General features: G+C 32.2%; 1 protein-coding gene across 1 annotated transcript; it reads left to right on the top strand.

Moving 5' to 3' along the window:
• Positions 1-689: 689 nt before the first annotated feature.
• Positions 690-22,823, top strand: LOC108771982 (uncharacterized). The gene is made up of 6 exons (XM_018537415.1): positions 690-944; positions 4,908-5,113; positions 14,508-14,709; positions 18,794-19,021; positions 19,920-20,230; positions 22,316-22,823. Exons 1-6 carry the CDS (start codon positions 690-692, stop codon positions 22,821-22,823), a joined length of 1,710 nt encoding a protein of 569 aa, XP_018392917.1.
• Positions 22,824-26,616: the final 3,793 nt, after the last annotated feature.

Here is a 26,616-nt window from a genome sequence, read left to right as displayed (position 1 = left end):
CAAATCTGTGGACCATCACACAAACATTAGCGTAACGCTTTGTCATCTTGTGTCATCTACAAGGCATAATATAAGTAACATAACGCACAGAAAAAAACATAGCGTAAGGAGTGGTAAGGAGCTTGTGTTATATTTTCTTTGTACGTTGCTTATCTAATAACGTATTGTATTACGGATGACTAGAAGTAACGTGGGATTAGAGCAACAAATTAGCACATAAAGAGCACTAAATCTTCCATGCGTTTGGAATGATTATGCCCGTGTTGGCATTCTAGCTTAATAAACATGCCGCGAGTCTCTAAACGTCATGACCGGGACTCGGGAGGCGCGATTACCGTTGCCAGGCTATCGTTCCCCACGATCTGCACACCAATGGGTGTATACTCAGCAATAGTAGACCAGGCGGACACACGGATTCGATAATCTTTAGACATTAATATTTTGTTAATTATTGCATAAATTGTAAAATGGTACAAAACTTTCCGTCTCAGTTTAGTACGATCTACCTATCCGTGATATTCGTCAAGTGAATTAGGGACACCCTGTATATAATAAAATAACATCATAAGGCGTACGATGCTATGGCAATGTTCGTGCAATGCGATGGCCCTTCCGTATTTTGATTCGGATGAGAAAAGCGCGAATGACTACTTGTAAAGTGTCGCGACTTACAGAACCATCCCTCGAGTATGGGCTCGAGCAGAAGATCCGGCGGCTCTGGCGGGAGTCGAGCGAACGCTGGCGTTCTGAAAGAACGTGCTAACATGTCGTTCATGCTGGTCGTCATGTTCTTCGCCGTATTCGGTCTGATCGTCCTTACGGAAATATTCCTGATCGACGAGAGGCGCGGCGTAAGCATCGGCGGTACCGGCGTACTTGGGGGTCACAGAAGCGGTCATCGATTACCAGCTGCACCTGATCGTCCAGATTATGGGGAAATAGGAGTAAGTATCTAAAAAGAAAATTTTTCATGCACTATCTGTACGTATATACTTTCGTACTGTCAGATTCTGCACGCGACTTCAATCACTCTTCTTTCTTCCTAATAAATTCATTTCAATCTCTGCATCTATGACATAATATATGTGTAGATTCTATATTATTTTATTATCTGCTAACTTTTCTCGTCATACGCAGATACACCTGCAAACGTTTTAAACTATTCAATAATTTGAAATGTCTCATATTTTTTTTTTTATATTAAAATTTGATTTATTGATGCGTATAATAAAAAAATTTTTTTTTTTAATTATATAATACAATAGCGATCTCGTTATTTATTTTTTATATGTCTCTCATTTTGTATATTACACTAATTATCCTTGTGATATTTTTGTTGCACGGATTATTATTAAAGCTATAATTTGTTGTATGGTAAAATTTTTTATTTTCTTATTTTTTTGTGATTTGATGTAAAATATATGTATAGTATAGTATAGTTGTATTTTTCAGTCTTTTTATTTTTATTAAATTTTTTAATTATATTTATAATTATTTATTCCGTCAGTAATTCTTAAAATATTTTTTATTGTATGCTAGAGAACATAGAATAAATTCTAGAATAAGGAATGAGATCATCGATTTTATGCATTCTTCTTTTTTTACAAAGGGGCACGAATAAATTGAACATAGATATATACACCGGGAAAAAACATTAAAAATGTAAAAAAAAACATCGAGTTAATGCCATAAAAAAAGAAGTAAAATCAAAATAATATTTCAAGTATCTTTATTAAAATACTCCTACAGAACACGTATCTGCGATCAGTATCTTGGAGACGTCCTTTTTACGACGTCCTTTTACCTTTGGGTATCCTTTAGGAATGTGCTGTATGGGATAATTATAATAAATTTAATGCAAAATACATTCTATTTAATGTGTATAAAGTATAACAACACATTAAAATGAAAAAACAACATGTAATAGATATATGTTATATGATATAGATATATGATTACAATATGTAAAAGGATTTTTACATCGAACAAGTAAAAAATTGTAGAGAAAAAAAATTGAAAATGAGCAAGATCTTCAGTACCCATGCCATAGTTGACGCGCCCATGCTTTTTTTAATGTCTTTCCGGTGGATTTCACGAATTTTTGCTAAAATATCTATTGGCAGATTCGGTAGACTGCACTAGTGCGCCACTGAGTGCGAACTTTTTCGGTGCTACGTATTCGGATTGTGTGTATCGTATCAGTGCGTTTAGATTACCGTATTCGGCAAATGAAAACTGACCTAGTGTAGTGCTAAATTTGTATTTAAACCAACCAAATGAACCGAACGAGTTCAAGAAATACTGCATTGACATTTTTGTCAGTGCAGTTTAGTGTTCGGACAAACAGAACTTGTTGGGCAGCAAAAAATTACAAAATGGTGGAAAAAGAAAGACTAAAATTATTTATTATAGATGAATTATTAGAAACAAGTAGTAGTGATGATGAAATGGAATGTATGTTATGTTTAATAAAAGAAGAAAGGCCGAAAGTTAAAAATTATGTGGACATTGTGAATAAATATTCGGACAAAGAGGTATATAATTATATGTATATGATAAAAAACAAATACTTTTAAAAAATATTTATGTTTACCATCATTAGTTGTTAGTGTTGCACCAATTTAATGCTGCACCAAGTCAGGTCAAATCAATCCAGTGTAATTTTGCACTCGCACCGTGTCAAGGCAGAACCATATCAGGGGTGCGTTCCAAAACATAACTTAATTTGGTAACTGAAATCTATAGTTTACTATAAATCGTTATTTCAATACTGCTCCTTAACTTAATTAAAAAATACTGGCGTATAATTTCGTACCGTCTAACCTCCATTTATTAAATATTAATTTATAAACAAATAGATATCAGTGACGAATAAATCATTATTAGGATCTTGCTTAATTAATAAAAATCAATGTATAATTTCGTTTCTGCTTAATTATTATATTTGCGTGAAAACATTGCATTTTCATTTTACATTCTTTTCGTGATATTATTTTTTTATACTTTTTATTATGATTGAGAACATAAAATTTTATGTAAAGGTATTGCAACATACACTTGATAATTTTTTCACATTTTTAATGTCTTTTTCAGTGGATTTCATGAATTTGTGTCAAGTTCTTATCATTAATTACAATACATTTTGTTATTCATATTGTTAAAAGTAATAATTTTTCACATAGGATATAAGCATATCAATCAATTTCTACCAACTCATTCATTGTGCGCCCTCATTCGATTTATACAATTAGGAAAAATTCAGAAAAAGTGTTGAAAAAGTGCAGAAATGTATAAAAAGTTGTAGAAAAAAATGTTTTAAAAAAGTGCAGAAAATGTGTAGAAAAAGTATAGAAAAAAGTGCAAAAGAGATGTAGAAAAGATATTCAAAAGGTGTAGGAAGTTTAGAAAAAAGGTGTAGTAAAAGTGGATAAGATTTTGCGAAGATTTTGCGTATCAAGTGCACTTACGAATATTATTGTTATCTCATTTTAATTGTAAAAATCCATATTCTTCCCCAATATATATTCATTTTTTTTTAAATACCTATTTGTTTAAACAAAATGATAATTTTTTACTATATAAGCGTTCTTCCTGTAAAGGATACGCTGTAGCATCTCTTTCAACACCTTTTTTCTCATATACTTGATTTTCTCATATATTTAACGGGAGACGCTACCGCGTCTCCTGATATACAAGGCAAAATGGTCGTAAAAGGCAAAAAAAGCTTAAGTAAAAGGCCAAAAACTGTACTTACCACGCACAACATCGATTTCTCGAGCGTATGCGCGTTTGTCTTTTTCCTCTTTCTTTCTATTTTTTTATCGATATCTAAAGCTGTACACACGGGGACATAAATGCCTACCCGTCTGAACTTGCCGGAGTATCGGAACATATTCAAGATACGTATTCCAGATGGGTAGGCATTTATGTCTCCGTGTATACCTGCTATATAGTTTATGCACCCTTTGCGTCTAGTATCGGACAATGATTCACGCGAACCTCCAAGAATTTATTAAAAAAAAATAGCTCCGCACAGCAGCTTGTTTGAACGTCGCCCCAACATGATTCAGAAAAGACATACGACCGCAGTGGAAAAGTTTAACTAGATACGAGCGAGCGACCATCTGACAAATTAGTTTGCTCGATCCTGCGGAACTTTCTTTATCCGTTTACATCTTCCGTCGTTTACATTTTCGTCGAGATACCGCAAGAAAAGCCCGAGTATTTTAAAACTCGTTTCGCAAGTTAACCGTTCTAAGAAACTTTGAGTTTGAGATCCGATTTGATTTCGAAGAGACAAACTGATTTTATATTATAAATCTTGTTTCTATTGTTTTAATTATCTTGTTTTAGGTGTGGCTATTAATTGTGCCTATCAATTATGTCTATTAAACTTTAGAGAAATTTTTATATAGTTTTAAAGTAATGAAAATACCATTTAATATTTTTATGTTTCAAATGTAAACTTTCTCTAAATGGCTAGAAATTTTTTTAGGGGATTGAAATAAATTAATTTCTTTTTCTTCCTTTTAAATTCATGATCGATGGTTGCAATTTTATACAAAGATATATTTTATTATTATATTTCTTAAGTACAAATATTCACGAAAAGACCACTCTACAGAAGCATTTAAAAATTTAGTTAGATACTTACTGATAAAAAATAATTATATCAGGCCGTTTAAATAACTATATTGGATACTCAAACTGGGTAAACGTTTAGAACTTTTTGCAATATTATCAGCTTGTGTCGTTCATCAATATACAACGTTATAGATATATAGTATGTCATATATATATATATATATATATGGTATATAATATATATATATACACCACATATATCAAATTAGTATACTGTATCAATATAGTAGTAGAAAACATGTAAGTAATCTTGATGTCTCCAGGCCGAAGATTATATCGGTTTGAAGGGTAGCTTTGACGAGCATGTCGGATTACTGGTACGCGGGGAGAACGGGGGACAGAAGACAGTAATACACCCGGATCCGCGTGGCTTACCGAGCTTACCGCCCAACTTGGAAGCTCGTTTACCACAGCTCAATCAGAATCTAAAGGTCACGCATGCTGAATGGTTGCCAGTCACTAATACGAGGTTCGTCTATTTGTGCGTGACAACAGAATTAAAAATTCTCCTAATTTTTTTTAAATTCAGCATTACAAAATTGCATTAATTATACCTAATAATTAAAATTTGCTTTAAGCTTATTTAATTACTAATGTTATTGTTCCTTAACAACTTAAAATTAAAATTTTTTACACTTTTTGCATCAAGTAATTCAAAAAGTCTGTATTACACTACAAGATGGAAAATAAAGCATTAATAAAATAAAATAATTTTTATTTATCTATATATATAATTTTACATACTTAAACAACTATAATTTGTTTTTATTGTTAAATTAATCAATAAATTCTGCAAACTATTATAATCAAATCAAGTAAATTGTTATTTATTTTATAATTGAAAATTATATTTTAAATTATAAATTATTTCGCTCGTAGAATTCTAGAAAGCCAATTTTTTTGAAAGTGCGAATAGTTTTTATAAAGCCCAATTTAAATTTCACTTTTATTAGACTATCAGAAACGTTTTATTATTTGTAAAGTATATTGTATAGTCTCTCGGTGAGAGACAGGTAGGCGAACGAATAAAGTCTCACTCGATCAAAGTTTAATAAAAAAAAACTTTATTATGACGAGATAGTATGAGCCCTGTTTTCAGGATAATTAAACGCAGCGACTGTCGGGCACCATAGTGCCCGCAAGGATCGCGCAACGTAGCGCGGTGGAGTCAATGCCCTTTTGCCCAATTACATATGGGTGATTTTTAGGAAAACCGACATGACATCTCGCCTTATAGTCTTCGATATTGTTTATATTCCGCAAAAGTTTATATTCCTTAGGAAAATATAATGACCGATATTTTTTTATTTTTTTGTAAAACGAATCGTTTAGCCGTGGTACTAATTGCAATTCCTCGACATTTTGACAACATCAATTATATCGTTTTTTTTACCTCACAGTAAATATTAAAAAAATATCAACGTAACATTTTCTTATGTAAAAAATTCTCCACTTTTCAATAAAAATAGTCTCGATTGAATTCAAATTTCATAAAAGCAGCGAAAATCATAAGTTTTCGGAAAAAACGAAGTTTTTTTTCATGATTTGGCATTTACATTAAAATAAATATTTTTTTTAGAAAGCTGACAATTTTTTATGTAAGAAACCGCTTCATTTAAGTTGGGAACTAATTTATTTCAATTGCAATAAAATAATAATTCCCTATTACAAATTACAAACGATAAATAAAACTCCTTCCTTTATGTCACAATGTACCGATTACCGAATGCATCCAAAATTCCTGAAAGTACATTCATAAAAATGGAGAGTAAATATGAATGGTAAAAAAATATCTAGTCAATATTTTATTCATAATTTTTTATTCGATTTTTTTATATCGAACAGCAAAAAATATCGAATTTTCGATAATATCGAATAACGATAAACATCCCTATCACTAATATAATTGGAAAGTTGATAAAATTTTCTCACGTGTTCTTAGTTGCAAACTTGCTCGATATACAATGCGAGATGTTTCACAATATCAACCAAACCATCATATACATCTTTACTGTGAGCAGTTGCAAAGAAATACCATTCAGCTTCAACTTGAAAGTCATCGAAATGTTCGTTTAAATTTATAAATGCATTCTTGTTTTAAAATGTTGAAGTGCATCATCAGAAAAATAATAAAGTTTGTTTATTTGACTGAATTAATTATTTTAATTTTGATTAAGATCCTTCATACGGTTCACAAATAAAATAAAACCTATAACGTCAGTCAATTGCCGCCTTTAATAGAAAGGCTTGTACGAAAGCCGTCCTCGCGGACGGTCGACATTTTGTGTGGAAGCAATAAACCTGAATCTAATCGTATATAAATTTATTTATTGTGTGTGCCACCTGTACCATCCTGACAATAGTCTTCCACAGTAAATCCTTTACAACTTTAATTATAATATCACTTTGTAATATTTTTAATTGTAATAATTTTTTACATGATGATGATCTAAAATAGACCGAAACGTCTAGAAATTTAAACGTATAATTTGAATAAAGGACATTCACTCGTCATAAATAGCTCTGTGACTGTATGCTTCTAAAAAAAATATTTATTTTAATGTAAAAATGCCAAATCATGAAAAAAACTTTGTTTTTTTCGAAAATTTATTATTTTCGCTGCTTTTATGAAATTTGAATTCAATCGAGATTATTTTCATTGAAAAGTGGAGAATTTTTTACATAAAAAAATATTACGTTGATATTTTTTTAATATTTACTGTGAGGTAAATAAACAATATAATTGATGTTTTCAAAATGACGAGGAATTGCAATTAGTACCACAGCTAAACGATTCGCTTTAAAGAAAAACAAAAAATATAGATTATTATATATTTCCTAAGGGATCTAAGAAATACTTTCGCGAAGTATAAACAATATCGCAAACTATAAGGCGAGATGCCATATCAGTTAACCAAAAAATCATTCATATGGCACGATCTAACGATTTTCCGATAGCCAATCTTTCGATTTGTTCGCAGGGATTATTAGATTTGTGTGTCGGTTACTTTTACTACGAAATTTTCCGGTAGCGACAGAAGTGTGGTACTAGAGGAGTTCTAAAATCCACTATGTGTTAGTGCGTAGTGCGTATACGTAATGCGGTACGCGCGCGCGTGTGTGTGTGTGTGTGGTGTGATGTGGTGTGGTGTGGTGTGGTGTGGTCAACGACATGTAGACGAAGCCTTTCTATGTGGTAGGCGATAATCGCGGCGAGAGGGGGGTCTTTTGACTTCGACTAGTTTCGTCGTGATTCGAATATATTCGGTTCTCACATGACTACTCACGTGACTATCATATAGTAATCAGTGGTTCTCAACAGCTGCGATCCGAAATATGCGTGTAGTGCTATCAATACATAATATATACGTCATGTATACTATATATTTTAGCGTGCCGATAGCGCTGTAAGCATATTTTGGATAAATTATTAAACATAATATGTAATAAAATATATTTAATATTGTTTTATATTATTTGTAATACTGCAGTGTTATTAATATCATGTTCAAGACATGTTCCAGTAAGCAAGAAACATCTTAAAACATCTTAAAACGTTGTAGCAATGTTAAAACATTGTTGCAACGATGTGAAAATGTTTTAAAATGTTTTTTGCTTATTGGGGTATTGCTGTTATTCTGATTTAACAATAAAATATAAACTTTTATGGAAAATAAATAAAATATATATACTTGTTCATATAAATTTTATAAGTTTTATTTTTTCAAATGATGATGATATGAGATAAGGCTCAATATGTATTAAATAACTAATATAGGAGATAAGGCAAGAGCCAATAATTCCGTTAAAACCTTTTTAAATTAATCTAATATATATTGCGAAGAATATCACATAATTATGGCGTTTCGTCCCAACTTCCACTACTGGACTCATCAGTAAGGCATTGTAGTGGAAGCCTACCTTAGACGCCTGTTTAAGTTATTAAATCGAGATTCTATATATACAGATATACGCGTATCAAAGCACTTGCGAGAATTTTTGCGAATATCTATAGACCTCTGATGGCGAGTCGACGTAGTAATATTCTTCGCAATATTTATTTTAAAGTAATTTTATTTTTTTATTGGCCCTTGACAATATAAGTTTGTTTAATGTATGTCGATCGCTTATTTTAACATTTTGGATATAATGGCCTAATCTTGTTTTTATATATAAGTAAATAACACCAAGCAATAAATGATTACAATGATTTGTAAAGAAGTTTTGATCATTAATATGTTCTTTTAATTCAAAAAATATTATGAGTAACGAGTGGTGGTATATTGTTTATAGCGCGGGACGGGCGCGAATATGCACTCGCTTCGCTCGTGCTTTCGTTACACAATGTACTATAAATCTACAAAATATGCCATAACACTATTGATAAATGTATTTATATTAAATTTATCAAACATGTTATGTATATGTACGTAAGTAGTTAACGCATTTTCAGTTTGTTTACATACATATACGAGATCCCTTGATAGGTATAATAATGATTCTCTGTTTTCAATATTTATTAAATTACAATTAATGTTTGTATTTTGTTGCATTATTAATGTTGCGACACATTCAGAGCAACGTAAAGTTTTCTAGTACCCAGCCATATAAGTGATAATTTCATTTTTATATTCTGTAGTTGAAAATGCATATTGTGGAAGTAAATTAAAATCATGGTCAGTACGCATTGTGTCAAAAACATTAAGCCATTTTTTATGTGAATTTTCATTTGATGTAGCATTTATAACATGAATTGGATCATAAGGTGATGGCATATGTAATATAGGGATATTTTCTAAAGGTACACAGTTTCCAGTTGCTGTGTCTTTTATCTCTGTGTGTACTATTAATTTAAAAAAAATAGATTTTAATTGTTTAACAGTAGGGTTATCATTACACCCACCATGTGCACATATACTAGAAAATAATAATTCCAAATAATCTTGGCTAACTCTATATGGTATGTTGGAATATAATCTAATAGGTCATGATCCACGCAAGTAAATTTGTATCATACATGTGTTGTAAACTTTCAATATCTATTAAGGGGGAACACCAGGGTGACGGCCGAAAAAAAAGGCTCTTTTTGTGAATTTTTTTTTGAAAACTGATAGCTTGTATGAATTATTGTTTTTATACATATATTCGAAGTACATACATTTACGAAATTATTAAAAAAAATTTATTGAATAATATTAATATTTATAGCTTCAGTAATCATTGATGTGCACCTCGTCTGAAAAAACATGGGTGCACGGGCGCTCGTGCTGCGTCTGAACGGGAGCTCTGAAGTAAATTTTTTTTATTTTATTTCAAAGTATATGAGTGTAGTTTCAGTTGCACGTACGAATTTTTTGATAAAATAATTTTAGACAAAATGTCGCTGTTTTGAAAAAAGGACACTATTTTGCGACAAAAATCTTTTTAATTATTTTTCAAAAACTAATAATCCGATTGAAAAGTTAGTACGTGCAACTGAAGACAATTTCGTTATAAACATTCTGTCCAAAATTCAAGTCATTCGGATAAAAATTTGCCGAGATATGTGAGCGCCCAGTTACGAAAACGTGGTTTCGAGAAAAACACGTTTAAAGTTTTACAACCGATTAGTTTATATAAAACGATAAAATTTCGTAACGAATCAAAGTGCGTCCAAGCCGGATGCATATGAAGTGCCTTCTGTAACAATAGCAAGTTTTTCGGCGTCGTTTCTGCTTTGCTTTCTTCGCAATCTTTCCTCACGCGTCGCCGCTTACGCTCGGAGGTCTACAAGTGAAAGCCGTTGCTTATCCTTGTTGTCGCGAAATTGTGATGCTGACGATCCAATTCTAATTCCCAGCAGCTCCATTATTTTTAATATATCGGTGTATCCATTATTAAAAATACAAACAGCGATGTTTGCAGCGATTTCTACATCTGTAGCTCCACTTGATGTTGTTTTTGGATCGATGCTCCAAACCATGTTGTTAAAACTCTCATTATTATTTTGAGTAAAACCATCCAAGCATTTTTCAAGTAACTTTTTGTCACTCAAATCTTCATAAATGGGAGTGATTGCATCGATAACTGCATCTGGAAGCGATGCTTTGTGTGTATAATCGCTTTGTCCTACAGCTTTTGCTCGCTGCCAAGTGCACCAAGAATCTGGTCCCTCCGGGCAATAATCGTGTTTTGGATTGTTGTCAGATGAACTCTTGTGATACAGAGTCGCCCAAATTGCCTTATACATTTCATCCACAGAATTCTGATGTCTGCGAATGGCTAGCCCATAAAAAATACTTAAATCATCAATTAATTTTGCTGTAAGTTTTCCTTTGCCTCCTAATTCTTTATTTTCTTTTTTACATTTACGTAACCTTGCGCCCATTCTTTTTTGTATGTGGTTGATGCACTCTTTTTTTGTAACAGGGTACGGCATCGAATCGACAATTGCTTTGAAAATGTTGCTGTCACCGTCTCCAATATAATTTATATAACGAACACTGTGAAGATCTTCGGATCTTAGGAACATTTCGCGAATCCCATCGACCTCCATTTTTCCAGAGGAGCCTTCATGATTTGCCATGCACATATCTTTATGAGATTCTAACCAATCTTCGTATTCTGCAGTGTCGCTTCGGTTTTCCCAAAAAGTACAGGCTTTACAAAAGGAAAATTTTATACTTATATCGAGCACTTTATTTGTATAATAACCGATCAGAGATGAAACGCCGTACAACGAAGTAAAGCCCCTTTTTTTCCAGCTTCCGTCACCAGATACTGTAAGTTCTGTAGTCTCTTGAACATTTAATGCTTCTGCAGTTTTCATTTTTTCCTCTTGTGCACTAGCTTTTAATGAAATATTACAAATCGATGTTGCAGCAGTGAGGATTTGTTTTACGATAGAGTCATAGAAAGATTGGAAGATAGGTCGAGGCAAATCTATTAATCCGCAAAACTTTTCTGCTCCATTGAGACCGATTCCCAATAACCTCATTGCAAATATAAATCTTTTATTTATTTCATACGCATTAGAAATAAGAGGACACGAATCGATGTATTTCGGATTACACTGCTTACATTTTATAACTAATTTGAATCCAAGGCCACGTCGACTTGTTTCTTGAAATTCTACGTCACTTCCACACGTTTTACAACACAAATCTTGTCATAACAGTAAAAACTGAGAAAAAATTTAAAATTCTATATGATATTGTTGGATCGATATCAATATCCTCGTCAACGGTTTTCAATTTTTTAGCTGACCTTTAAACAATTATTGACATCATATTATGTGCCCCTCGAAACTAAGCAACTTATGTTTGACACTTTTTCTTCTATTGTCAAAAACAAGCGAGTTATTCAGGTGACCTGTTTTAAATGCCCCTCCCTGTATATACATAACACTATACATAACAATAGTATATTTACTATTGTTCCGTTAGGAATTTCAACATAATATTACAGGGATATATTTTTAAGACTCCAAGAATTACAAAAATGCAAAAAAAAAAAATCGATTTTTTGAACCCGTCACCCTAATGTTCCCCTTTAAAAACCCAAGAAAACCTGTTTTGACTTTTAAATTGAGTATGTTTTTTACGCTCTTTAACAAGTTGTAAAAGGTTTAAATTTTTTAGTATTCTTTTTTGAACATGACTTGAATACGGATATTATTTATGTTGTATACTTTTTTTATATAAACAATTTTTTACCTATTTTGTACCCTCTAAATTTAACATTTACTTCAAATTCGTACCATTTTTTCGAAAAATGGTATATTACAATTTTCTTACGTCTTTCTCTAGCTTTTGGAATGTAGATTTAAAAATTGGTTGGTTTTTTGTTCTAGGTTAAAAATTGCCGAAGTTATCGTTCCGGCCGCAAAGCATTGTCCATGAGAAAACGTTACCATTGCAGAGCTGTAGCATCGCCATTTTGTAACAAAATCATTGAAAAAAAATATTTTTTTTACACTTCTATATATGTACAACAAAGACCTAAAATACATTTTTTTACATCTTTCATTACATTTCTGAAAAAAATTCATAAAGTTAGGCTTATTTTTCGTGCTCTAGAATAACGTAACGCGGAAAAACTTATGCCTTTAGACCCATCGACCTATATGGCCCTATCTGAACCGGCCCATCGAGTTTTTTTCGGTAGCTCGCCGTCCCAATCCTGCACACTGGAGTATCACGTTCGTTTTGCGAAAGAGTTTTGTTCAGCAGCCAAACCATCGGCGCTTGATGTGTCGCGACGTGTCACTGATCTTCATAAAAAAATATCGTTATCTTGAAAGAAAATGTTGTGAGAACGAAAATTCATTTACTACTTGTTTTTTTTCGAATAGGATCATATTACTTTGGTGATCTCATCGCCTAGACGTATCGTAAGAAAGGGTTTAACGCATTAAAGGGGGGGGGGTGAAAAGGGTGAGAAGGCGGTGGCGACGGTCGACGAAAATGTTCACGTAAATACTTCTTTTTCACACTGGAGTATCGCGCCATACTGATGATGTCATCTCCTGGGCATGATACGCACTACGCACTAACGCATAGCGGATTAGAACTCCCCTAGTACCACTACTGACATGCCCGCGCAAGTAAATTTCTCGAACTTTTTTTTTAGAATGATAACTGACTCATAAATATATACTAATAACAAATATTGTGCCTACATATTATAAGCATCAGAATCAGATGTTAAATGGACGTATTTGACACTTGTTTATTTTGTAACGAATTAATATTTCTATTTTTACCACCAACACTCTTATGCTACTTACATATTATCTCCTTACATGCATGTGCGCGTATATTCAGATAGAAAATAAGAATTTATATTATTTGTATGTGTACATAAATTTTAGCCGTTTTTAGGCTATGAATGTGTGTATAATCCATTGGCTATTATTGTATTTTTGAGTACACGCTTTAATTATTGTATTTAGCTAAGCTTCTTTACCTGTTCATAGCTCCAAAATCAACGGATTTTGCAATATATTGCTTTTTCTTGAATAATAATTATACTTCTATTAATAAGTATTAATAGAAGTTTTACCTACGCTAATAACACTATTAGGTTTTTACGGTATTACAAATAATAATGTAGTAATTATGAGTTCTAGCAGTTTTTTTTAAATAAGAATTGTAATAGTTAATTCATCACAGTCGATTTTGTTAGAGAAGAACTAATGAAAATTGTAATAATGTACACTACAAATGAAATAACATACATTCAATAATTAATACACACACACATTTCCAATTTTTATAGTATTACAATTTAGAAGAAAACACTACCGAAGTTGTTTCACTGTCTACAGACATTCACCTTCTGTAAGCTCCATTTTATCTTCCTTCTGTGTATGTATAATAGTGAGCGATAAATTGTATACGAATAAAGCTTATAGCGCGTGAATGTCCGAAGCGAAATGCAGTTTATGTGTTGACAAATCGATTTTAAAACAACATTGAGCATGTGCTATTATCGCTAAATACAATCTCTTAGCCTTGCACGTGTATTTTGTTTATTTCCAGAGATCAGTATTCAGAATGCTTAGTGATAAATATGAGATTAATTAGTTACGAGGTAAACGGGTGTTAAACACGTCCGTTTAAGCTAAAAATCACGTGATTTCAGTACTTCTTACAATAATAAAACGTTTCTGATATATAGACTAAACTGAAATTCAAATTGGGAAATCAGAAATCGGTCTTACCATATAAAGACTTCTATACTATGATTTTTATTCTAATGTTTTACACGTTACATTATGTATATTTATGCCGCATGAATGAAAATTTAATCAAAAGTTAAATTGTCTCATATATATTTTGAACACAGTTGAATAGAAATAATGAGATATGTCTTTGGTCTAGGTTCAAATTTTTCGTTTATTCAGCATATTTCGACAACAGAGTTAGCGGCGCTGGTACGCCGGCTGGCAAGAGTCAGGGTGTAGTACGTGTAATTAGCGCTACTAAGACCAGAGGACCGGAGCGTGTTTGGTGTAGGCTTTGGTATCGACAGCAAAACGGCGCAAACGTCACTATCTCTGTAACGGTAGCTGCCAAAATTAAGGTATGCTCCTTCCAGAGAAACAATTTTGATTTAAATTATAACTATTTTAAACTCCAAAGAACAATGTCGCAATATTATTTTACGAGTAATATAAATATTTCAATTATTTTTATATAATAATTGTTTTCATAAAATATAACATTTATGAAAGTTTAGTTTATATTAACTGTGTGTGCGTGCGTGCGTGCGTATATGTGTGTACGTATTTATTAAAAGTTTGATTTATTAACTCCATAGAACAATTTTGAAATAAACAAAAAGAAATAAAATATGGTATGATAACAAAAAAATTAAAAAGCGATATAATATAGACATATTAAATAATGACATGGTAAAGGTATGCATTTTATTTTTTCAAATATTTTTTAATTAGATTTCACTCGTTTTTTGCAATGCAAAATATAAAGAAATTTGGTTTATATCAAGCAGTAATAAGATGCTTTCATAAAATAAATTTATAATAATAAAGCTCTATAAGTATAAAAAAATTATAAACTTGAAAGCAAAGAGACAATTATGTGACAAAGAAATTTTTATTTAAAGCATAAAGTTGTTTAAACGTTCCTTGTCTAACCTCATACCTATTTACATTTATTACATTTATACCTATAACATTTACAATTATTTTTCTGTTTCTTTCGACAACTGCTACAAAAGATCTTTTTACCTGCATAAAAAGAAATTCTAGAATTTGTTGAAAGAAAGAGAAGTTGAATCTGTAAAGAATATCCCTCCAATTTCATTAATAAAAAACAAGATTACATAAATAAAACTGAAGAAGTACTACAGGATAAAGCACCTACTAAATTACAGAATAAAATTCGATTAACAAAATTTAAAAGAAACTAAATTATTTTTTTAACGAATTTGTTTAATAAAGGTCTCATTACAAGAAATGTTTACCTTTCACTACTTTCCAATGACTCCAACTTATCTAGAATTTACGGATTACCAAAAATTCATAAAGAAAATACTCCATATAGAATCATAGTTTCCTCCATTAACACAGCTTTATACCCTATAGCTGCCTTTTTATATTCTATCATTGCTTCTAGTATAGAGACGAATCCACGATAAACACATAACAGTTTCGAGGCTTTCAAATCATTAAATGGCACTGATATAGACAATTCTGTTTTACTTTCACTTGACGTTATGTCTATGTTCACGAATATTTCTCTGGATCTTGTAATCAACAGCATTGAAAAAAAAAGATGGCCTTTAATTTCTACTAAAACCAATATTCCATACGATGATATATATTTTGTTGAAATTAAAAAATTTATATTTACTTCAACCTTTTTTCTTTTAACAACAAAATTTACAAACAAATTTTTGGAACATCTATGGGATCTCCTTTGTCTCCTGTTTAGCCGAAATTGTTGCGAAATTTAGAAGAGAAAGCTTTGGATACATTGAATTTAAATCTTACAATCTATTAGCGATACATTGATGACATTATTATAACTGTACCAAGAAATCACATTGACAATATTCTCACCGTTTTTAACAGCTTCCATAACAAATTACAATTCACATTAGAAATTCGAAAGGACAGATGTTTAAGCTTTTTAGATCTATTATTGAAGGTTGAGAATAATAAAATAATTATTGATTGGTTCCACAAAAAAGCTTTCTCTGGTAGATATTTATCTTTTTTATCTAATCATTCTACCTACCATAAAATTGGATCAATTTTCAGTTTCTTAGATAGAGTCATCTTTCTTTCTCACCCTAAATTTTATCAGAAAAATATTGAATTTATTATAAACATCCTCCTGAACAATTGCTATCCTCTATCTCTAATTTTTAATTACGTAAATAAAAGAATTAAAAAAATTATACATAAGAAATTAAACACAGAGAATATTGACAATGTGATGTCAGATAATAAAAATATTAAAAAACTTTTTATGATACTTTATATACCCAAAGTTTCATATTCTGTTACTTCATTTTTTAACAAATCAGTCTTCACAATTGGCTACAGAATCTTAAATATATTAAGTTCCTTTATTAAAGTACACAAAGACAAACTTAATAAATTGCCAAGCCAGAATATCTATCAAATCAGTTGTCAAGATTGTACTGCGTCTTATGTGGAACAAATAAAAAGACAAAACTCAAAACCTATATAAATGAACATAGAAATAATATAAAGCAGAGTTTCTCCAGACTCTCTGTCATCTCTAACCATAGATTAAATTACGATCACAATTTTGATTGGGAAGGAACCTTTAATTCTAGATATCGAAAAGAATTACCATAAAAGAATTATCTCAGAGATGTTACACATTAAAAAACAAAACAAAGATATCAACTGTTAAAAACACACGGATAATCTGGACAACTCTTACAATTATTTATTAAAAAGTGTCAAACGAATAAATCCAAAGTAGCGTCGAAACGTTCAATATTTTTCAATATTTTTAAAGAATAAATTATTAATTACGTACAAAGAACCACGTCTGACTCTCTCACGTCTAATATCTCATTGCATATCAGGAGACGCGGTAGTGTCTCCGGCCATGTCCAAAAACTGAAAGACTATAAGCATCAAAAATTGTTAGATTGCTTGTCAATTTAACTAATTGTAAGTGATATTACTGCGGTAGTAAGTATGTATGCGTCAATGCTGAAAAACTATCAGCGTCGCGATTTTTGGGAGGACTACATACGCAGTATATAAAATTCACACAATTATAATAAGCACTGTGATCCAGCTTTGATCGTTATTGGCTTCCTTCTTCTTGTTTATTATTGTTTATCAATTGTACGGTCCTAAAAAGATTCTAGTATTTGAAAAATATTCATATTTGGCTGAGATATGACGAGTTGAACACAAAAATCTATTGAAATTTTTTCATTAAAAATATTACTTTTTTTGTTTATAACTTAAAAACAAAAAAAATTACAAATTTGACTTACGGATAAAAAAGATGCGCTATGAAATTTTCTACAAGAATCAGTCGTCAAAATTGAAATTAGAGCGATGTCCAAAATTAGCCCTGCGGTCAATATTTATCCCGCAAAATCCACGCGTATTGTAGAATCCAGCCCTTCAATTGACAATTTACATTTAAATGACTTATTCTGTTTTTACCTCTTTACTAGTTTTATATTATATTGACGACAATGAATTTCTCACTTTAGACACAATTCACATAAAAACAGGAGAATCAATTCTTCGAAGCAATTGTACCACACTATATCGCTTAGACTTTAAGATTATTTATCTCTATGACTTTGTAACATCTTCAAGAATCGCTGAAGAAGGACCTGTGGGTTCCGAAACGATATCATTATATTATTCGATATCATTATATTATGTTTTTATATTATATTCTTTAAATATTTTTATTTTTATGCTGTACTAATATTGTAAACTTGAAATTTATTTTATGGAAACATTTTATTACTACTTAATTTAGACCAAATTTCTTTATATTTTAAAAAATAATTTGAAATATAATTACAACTTATTTTGTTTATTAATTTTGATGTTAATTCATCTGTATAATATACGTACATATTTTATAGTTTTTATTAATTTTATGAATTTTATGTATTGCATAATATTTATATAAAATGGACTAGAAAAACTGTCTAGGTATATTTTATCGAAAGCAAAGCGAATAAAATACTTATTTCTATATTTAAGCTTTGGCGAGAATAAAATAATACATATGTAAAAAATTAAGCTTTGTTTTCAAAATGTTTCAAAATCTTTAAACCTTTTAACAGTTTCAAGACTGTCGAAATATATTCAAAACTTTAATAATTTTTTGTCTTTTTGATTTAAAAATTTTCGTTATTTGGAAGTACAAATTAGTTCGGTCCGTTTTCCAAAAGATGATCGCCTTCAAAGACGAGTCATTTTTTCGAGATGGAATTCGAAAATTGCCTGAGAGGTGGGAAAAAGTAGTAGCCAGCGATGGACAATACTTTAATTAATCTGTTCATTCATTTTGTTTTGAAATAAATGCATTTTTGAACACAAAAAACAGACCGAACTAATTTGTATACCTAATATACGTATATTCGAAATAATCCGATGTGTGTCGAGTGTAATCACTATTTTCAGGTAATTCGGGAGAATTGGAATCTCAAGTACAGTGCCTGCTTCGTGATATGTCCATTACCTAAAGAATCCCTGACAACGGATAAAGTGCCGGAAGCGGTCAGTGTTGTAGCAAAACTGCGAGCAGTCCCGACGAATCGCATCCTTGTACAGAATCGTTTCGAGAGCAGAACGAACGACAAGAAGGCTTTAGCTGTTTGCGTCAAACCTTTGCATTATTATTACAATACGGTATGTTGTCATATAATGTTGTGGCATGGTTAAATAATAGATGATTTTTACACTTGTGACATAACTGTAAATTATAATGTAATTTATACATTTGTACAACTTTTTATTTGCTCGTGCTTGTTGCTTTTGTGCTTTACTCCTATTTGCACCTTTTCAATGTAATTATTTATGTTGATATTTTATTATTATCGTATATTTACGCCGTAATTGTACACAATTTTCTATTCTAATAGAATGAAAGTATTTTGTTTTTGGCCGATCAGAGGATTTACGCGATCGACGTAATCTGTAATTTTTTTCAACTCCAATTTGTTTTCCACGTGATTTATCTACCATTAATAGAGAAAATAACGTCTGCATATCACTTAGAGATATGTTTTGACTTCAATTTCACTATCGCTCGATTCGGAACTGTCATCGGAACTTTCATCATTTTTCTTTAAAAGTATTAAAGAAGAAATTATAATTATTGAAAATCGTTTATTGATGTCTTATATAGCGTCCATCTTGAACTCGCATAAAATGCATAGGAAATCGTTCCGAATAACTAAAACGCTTCATGCGCATTACAAATTGTAGTTCTACTATACCTTTTTCTTTCGGATACATATTGGCTTCAGTCTGAGTGTCCCTTTAAATACGAAAAATTGTCATTTTATTTGCACCAATCTAATATAAATCATTATTTTAATATTTCTCTGTTGTTGCACTTTGTAATCTGGCAATATAATTGTGTATTTATTGTAAAATGCATTTGGACAAAACAAGCTTATCAATCTATCGGTTCTATTTATTATTCTATTATATATGAAAACTTTAACTGGTACTTCCGTGGAGAAATGAATGCATTACGAGGTATCTCATATTTTGACATATAAAATCTGTTTGATATTTATAGGTTTTGCAATTGGTGGAATTTATCGAGTTGCACAGACTTCTGGGCGCTACCCATGTTACTTTGTATAACGATACTGTAGGCGCAGCGGCCGGTTGTGCGTTAAAATATTATGAGAACAAGGATCTAGTTACAGTGTTACCATGGCATCATCTTGACATGATTTCCCAGCGGGAAATTCGAACGGAAGGTCTTTTCGCAGCGCTTAACGATTGCCTCTACCGATCTATGTACAAATACGAGTATGTGGCGCTCGTAGATCTCGACGAGTATATTATACCAAGGCATAATGACACTATAATCGATTTATTACGGTATGATACATGTGATATTAATTGTAGATCATATACATATGGTATAATATAATTAACATATGTACGTTAGAAGATAGAAGTAACATGTAGTATGTATATAGAAGAAAGGTTGCAAAATTTATGTATTATAGAATCACTAGAATCTCATCAAATTTATAAAATCAAATTTATTATTTTTAAACCAATATGTAAATATAAAATAACGATGTTGTAAATTAACAACGTATAAAACGCTAAATAATTATTTACTTCAAAGAACCCCGCACTAAACAAATGGAAAATGGATCCCGGTCAAATTGGCTGTAACTTTAGTGAAATTATATCTTTCTGATCAAAAATGTTCATAGGCATAAAGCCAAAAAATGGTTAATTTTCGAGTTACAGAGCGTTAAACATTGAAAAAATGGGTTTATTGCAAAATAAGGGCAATTGTAATATACAGTGCTGACAAAAGTTTCGAAATGGTAAAATATCATGAAAAATATATCGATATAAAAAATCTGTCTTCTGCTAAAAGGGAAAGAGAGTCACGCCATCCCCCTCCCCCGCCTATGTAACGGAATGAGAGGCGACAAATCTGAAGTGGCACCATGGGACTCGTTTAAAAGGGCATTTTCTGATGAAAACAACGAAGTAACAGAGGTCCCTACAATTTCCGTAGGAATATAAAATGTTAAAGTTAAAATTATCATGTTCATTAAGAGCTACCGCCGGCGTTAGAATTACCCAAGATGTATCGCGTAAAGATCGCACGATCGGATTTATATCTCTTTGGGGTGCTTGATTGATAACATGAGTCCTTATATCTCTCACGTGTGTGCGCGCGCGTGCGAACTAGACTCTAAAATCCTTGTAAGAATTCAATTATTTTAAGAAAGGGGTTGTATTTTTACTATCTTAAAATGAAATCTCACTGCAAGGGTCTGAGAACCGATTCCTACGAGCGCTGTCTGCTATCCCCCACTACCGCTCGATGCTCGCATAGTTGTCATGACTCGTAGTCTATTATTTAATCTATCTCCCTCGTTATTTCCATCAGAAAATGCCCTTTCAAACGAGTCCCCATAGTGCCATTTAAGATTTTTTGCCTCGTTCCGCTACACAGGCGGGAGAGAAAGGATAGCATGTACCCTCCCCCCCTCTTAGCAGAAGACAGATTTCTTATATCGATATATTTTTCATGATTTTTATCATTTCGAAACTTTTTGCCAACACTGTATATTACAATTGCCCTTTCGCAATAAATCCATTTTTTCAATAATTAAGTTTCCATCGAGGGTTAGAGTTGGGTTGAAGTTCAAGAACCGACCAACCACAGTCAAGCATTTCTCCCTCATTCGACTGTAGGATGGGAATACTCGCCTGTAAGTCGGTTCTTGTACTCTAATCCAACTCTAAAGCCCAAGACACAATGCGAGGGAATAGCGATAGCGATAAGTTTCAACCTATCAAAAATGTGTATTACGGTGTATTCGATTTCTGATAAGTTGAAACTTATCGCTATCGCTATTCCCTCGCATTGTCTTGGGCTTAACCCTCGGTGGAAACATAGTATGACACACTCGACACAAACGTCATTCTATTCTTCTTAATATTCAACGAATGATAAAGATAGAACGATGTTTGTGTCGAGTGTGTCCTCTAAAAGGAAAGCATACATAGTCAAGAAGTCTATTTTTTGTTTCTGCACTGTCTGAACTAGTGTATGTACACGGTGCAATAAGTTAAAATGAAACAAACTTATATTTGTTTCACTTCAACTTATTACATCATGTGTACTAGTTCAGACAGTGCAGAAACAAAAAACATACCCATTGTTTAACGCTCTGTAACCCGAACTAGCCATTTTTTGGCTTATGAACGTATCTATGAACGTTTTTGATCAGAAAAATATGAACTTTATTTTACTGAAGTTACAACCAATTTCACCGGGATCCATTTTCCACTTGTTTAGTGCGGGGTCCTTTCATGGATCATTATAAAGTGTTTGCACGATTAAAGAATTTCCTTATAAATAGTAAAAATAATTCATCTGTATGAATTTGAATCTGTTGTAAAACAACTTATCGTGAAATTTTTTTCTAGATGGATGGGAAATCGAATCAACATCAAATCTACTGGTGCGTTTTCCTTTCAAAACGCCTTTTTCTATTTACAATGGGCTGATGATCCTTTCGTGGTAACTAGTCGTACTCCTACCGAAGCTGGTTTGATTACTTTGAAAAAAACACGTCGCAGAACTAAGTTGCATCCGCATAAACAACGCTCCAAATACATCTGTAAACCACAAGATGTGGTGGAAGCGGGTAATCACTTCGTCTGGGAATTTATTCCCGGTCATGGAACCTTGAACGTGCCCTCTGATGCTGCCATCTTGCACCATTACCGTGTCTGCGAGTTTGGTGGCGATGACTGTATCAAAACACAATCGACGATCGATAGAACGGCCTATAAATACAGAGATCGACTTGCGACGAATGTCGACAAGACGTGGATAGAATTGCGCGCCGAGTGCTCGCTTCCGGAACTTGATCCGGTCCCAGCGTTAACACCTCGAATCAAAGCCAACCCACTCGGCAAATCGATCAGATAGCGAAAAACCATCGTTGAGATTCTGTGGGACATTGGTAATTTCACTGGTACGCCGAAAGTCGCGAGGACTTATTTCTATAATTACGGCGGTCCGTAGTTTTCTCAAACTGAGCTAAGTGAATCCCGTCTTTTTTTCGTGAAATTGACAGAACCTTTTTCTTAAATTTACGAAGCAGGAAAATACGCTTATCAACGAGATAATAGAAATTGCGATAAAAAGAAGAAACGCGCGCGCGCGCGACATATGAATTAGGCCGCGGTCCGATTCATGTTTACATCGCCATCAGCGTTCTCACGATCGGTCCGTTTCATTACTGAACATTTTACGTGAGTAAGTGATATCATAGATTTTTTAATTCGTTTGCTCACGCTGCACAGTGGGCCAGGGATCCTAAAAAGTTGCCAAAATTGACGGATTTGCGTGGAACTCAGTGCCTAGGAGTTTTTGGAATCGCTAATTTCGAATCTGATGTTAAAACCGAAAATTTTAAATGCAATATAGCGAACCTAAACGTCAAAACTAGCAGAATTAGTGTGAAAATTGTTTTCCAGAACCTTTTTATGTTGCTTATAAGTACAATTCTTAAAATCAAATGTTATGCCTATATGATATTAGCCTACAACACTGTAGTTTCTAGAGTCTACCACGAAGAGGTTATAATGTGATTTTAGACTCCTTCAGGGTGCTTGTTTTACGTGAGTCCCCTTGCCTCTCACGAAACAAACTAGTTTTATACTTTCTCTTTGTCTTCCGTAAGTTATAAATCATCAGGGTCATCTTAGTTTCAAATTCAGATTCAGAAATATGCTCGTTAAAATATAAATTCTGTCTTGTTTTAAGATCAGAAACATCTTGACCAGCTTCAGAAACAAATTAACTATATAGATTGACTAGATTCATAAATCTCGAGTAAATAAATTACTTCTGGAGAAAGCTTGAGAAGTCTGTTATTGCGGAATCTGGATTCCAAATTTATGCTTGAAACGAAGGGATTCTGTTGAATCCATTGCTCGATAAAATATTATATATCTGCAAGAGTTGTCGATCTATTGACTTTTCTACTGTGCTGAATTCGGTCATTCTTGTAATATTTCACCATATTAGTATTTCAGCATTTTGAATTTTTTGCTCTTAATATCAGATTTGAAATCAGTGATCCCAAAAACTCCTAAATACCGAGTTTCACGCAAATCCATAAATATTTTGAATTTTTACTACTTTTTTTGGGATCAGTGCGGCGCAGCAGCTATCCACATGCACAGATACGTTTGAGACAAATTTTGAGTTACTAGATGTCAAATGTCGCATATTTGCCACATATCTTAAATGAAATAATTCAGTAATAGGAACAAAATGGTGCCATTACCATTTCCATGAAAAGGGGAATATAGAAGAATGGTTAATTGATAAGGAGTTTATTGTCATAAATTGTGAAAATTTGACACTTTATGTCTTTCCTTACTACAGCATGTATTACTTTAGGTTAATTATTGACTATTTTGCAAACGTCAACATCCCTAGAGATAAAATTAACGGATAGGCACTTTCATTGCTAGCATATTTCAAAATATACGACATATTTTCATAAATTGCTCGTTCGTCCTTTTAGACGATTTTTCAATTTCAAAGACCTACCAATAAGAAAATACTTTATTTATCTTCATAAAACTTATGTTTTTATTACTTTCATTACTATAAACAATAAAATAATATAATTCTCTACAATAATTTCAAAGCATGAATTTTGGCCACTTTTTGGGATTCCTGGCCTGTGGTGCGGTGATCCGGAGATGGGTCGGTGTGAGCATTCACTTTATTTGCGTGGGAAAAAAAGACAAATATGAAATGTGAATATGAAATAGATGCATCCAAGTAATATAATCACTTATAAAAACAATTAAATGAAAACAAAACAACAGAAGAGTTATATTATTATTAGGATAATAACAGTACAAGAAATATAAATACAACATACCGAAAATATGTTTTGAATTTTTTTGCCATATACCCAGGGTATCGGTCATGAAACTTTTTTCCTAGAATGAAAAATAAAAAGTGAAAACTTTTATCATTGAAGTTAATGGAGAAATTTTTCACTTTTCACTTTTCATCCTATAGGGAAAAAGTTTCATGATCGATACCCTGGGATAATTCTTTCTACAAAGCCTTCAACACGTGGTCTTTTGTCTATTTTTTCTCTTTTTGCTTAAAGTTAAAGCTACATATAAATTCACAGCTTCATCTTCATTTTCATCATCGCTTGAAGATGAATGATTTATAAGATTTAATTGTTCATCATCATTTTCTGAATCCTCAAGTATGATTTCCATCAATTTGAATAATACAGCTTTACATTGAATATCCATTATTCACAAGTATAATATACAGGTTATAGGTCTCGTGATTGTATCCACAGACAGTCCGAAACAAAATCGTCATTAACACGCTAACAAATTGGACCGATCATTAATATCGTGAGAACCATAAATACTATAGGCATGAATCGGATCGCAGCCTTAATCATGCGTCATCTACAATGGGTAGTAACAATAGTGTATCTCAATTAGAATAAGGCATAGTAGCTGATACAATTTGTTCCAATTTGATTGGCTGACGCAAGTTACGCTTATGCAAGTTACGCTGCATGTGAAAGCAATCTAAGGAGTAGGCATAGAAATCAACAAATCATAATCGAATGTAAAGAGAATAATTAATTATCATTGGTCGAATTCTACGCCTACTTCTTAATCCACTATTGTTACTGGCCATTGTAGACGACGCATCATATTTTTCTACGTAATGGATCCTTGAACAGTTAGCAAAACTTGGGGATAACCTGCCAAGTCTATCGAGTTTGACACTACATAGTGGTGCTTCTCTCTTAAACCCATTCTACAATCGTAAACGTAGTTATAAGTGGCTGTAGTTGTAAGAACTGACTAATCACAGTCGAACATTTTTTCGTATTTGACTGTGATTGGTTAATTCGTACACTACGTTTACGCAACTGTAGAATGGACTTTAAAGCTATGGCACACAAAAACTTAAGGCATTAAGACGTAAGCAGTAAGCGAAATGACCAATCACAGTAGAGGCCGTAAGGCTATAACTTAAGCAGTAGCAAATTTACAACGTTGGCTGGGTCCGCAATCTCGCTTTAATCCTAGATCTACAATAGAGTTTTAAGCCTTAAGCCATAAGAAATGGACGAATCATAATCGATTATTCTCCTCGATTTCAACTGTAATTAGTTAATTTCTTACGGCTTAAGGCTTAAAACACCTATTGTAGATCCGGGCTAAAAGGCCCTAAGCCGTAAAGCCGTAAGAAATTGACCAATCACAGTTGATTATTTTTGTCGCATTCAACCATGACAATCATAGTTGAATATATATATTGCTTTTATTAACGTTTAAACAAAAAATACTGCAAAAGTACATTTTCAGACTGAATTTTAAAAAGTAACGGAAAAGTAACGAAAAGTTAACTGTAACGAGTTACTTTTAAAAAGCGATAACTAGTAACAGTAACTTGTTATTTTCTTTACTCGGTAATGAGCAACTGTAACTTGTTTCTCTTAAAAAGTAACTTTCCATTCCCTGTATAAATCCCTTACTGCCTTAAGTTTTTTGTGTGCCATGGCCTTTACGATTTTATACGGACTCTTGTATATCTGTATTTTACGATTCTTTCATTCGTGTAGCAAATGTAAATCATTTGCAACAAATTCTATTATCATTAAAAAAGATTGTTACAGAAGGCTTAAATCGCGGACTAAAAGAAAGCAGTTGGT

Source organism: Cyphomyrmex costatus, unplaced genomic scaffold (assembly GCF_001594065.2).
Source record: "Cyphomyrmex costatus isolate MS0001 unplaced genomic scaffold, Ccosl1.0 scaffold100, whole genome shotgun sequence".
Lineage (NCBI taxonomy): Eukaryota > Metazoa > Arthropoda > Insecta > Hymenoptera > Formicidae > Cyphomyrmex > Cyphomyrmex costatus.
This window is presented reverse-complemented; position numbering and strand designations above follow the sequence as displayed.

Bases quoted from the DNA above. Each gene is read 5' to 3' on its own strand.
- LOC108771982 (XM_018537415.1), top strand. From the start codon at position 690: ATGGGCTCGAGCAGAAGATCCGGCGGCTCTGGCGGGAGTCGAGCGAAC. The intron at 945-4,907 runs GTAAGTATCTAA...TGATGTCTCCAG, and splicing joins CAGATTATGGGGAAATAGGA to GCCGAAGATTATATCGGTTT. The intron at 19,022-19,919 runs GTATGTTGTCAT...TGATATTTATAG, and splicing joins TGCATTATTATTACAATACG to GTTTTGCAATTGGTGGAATT.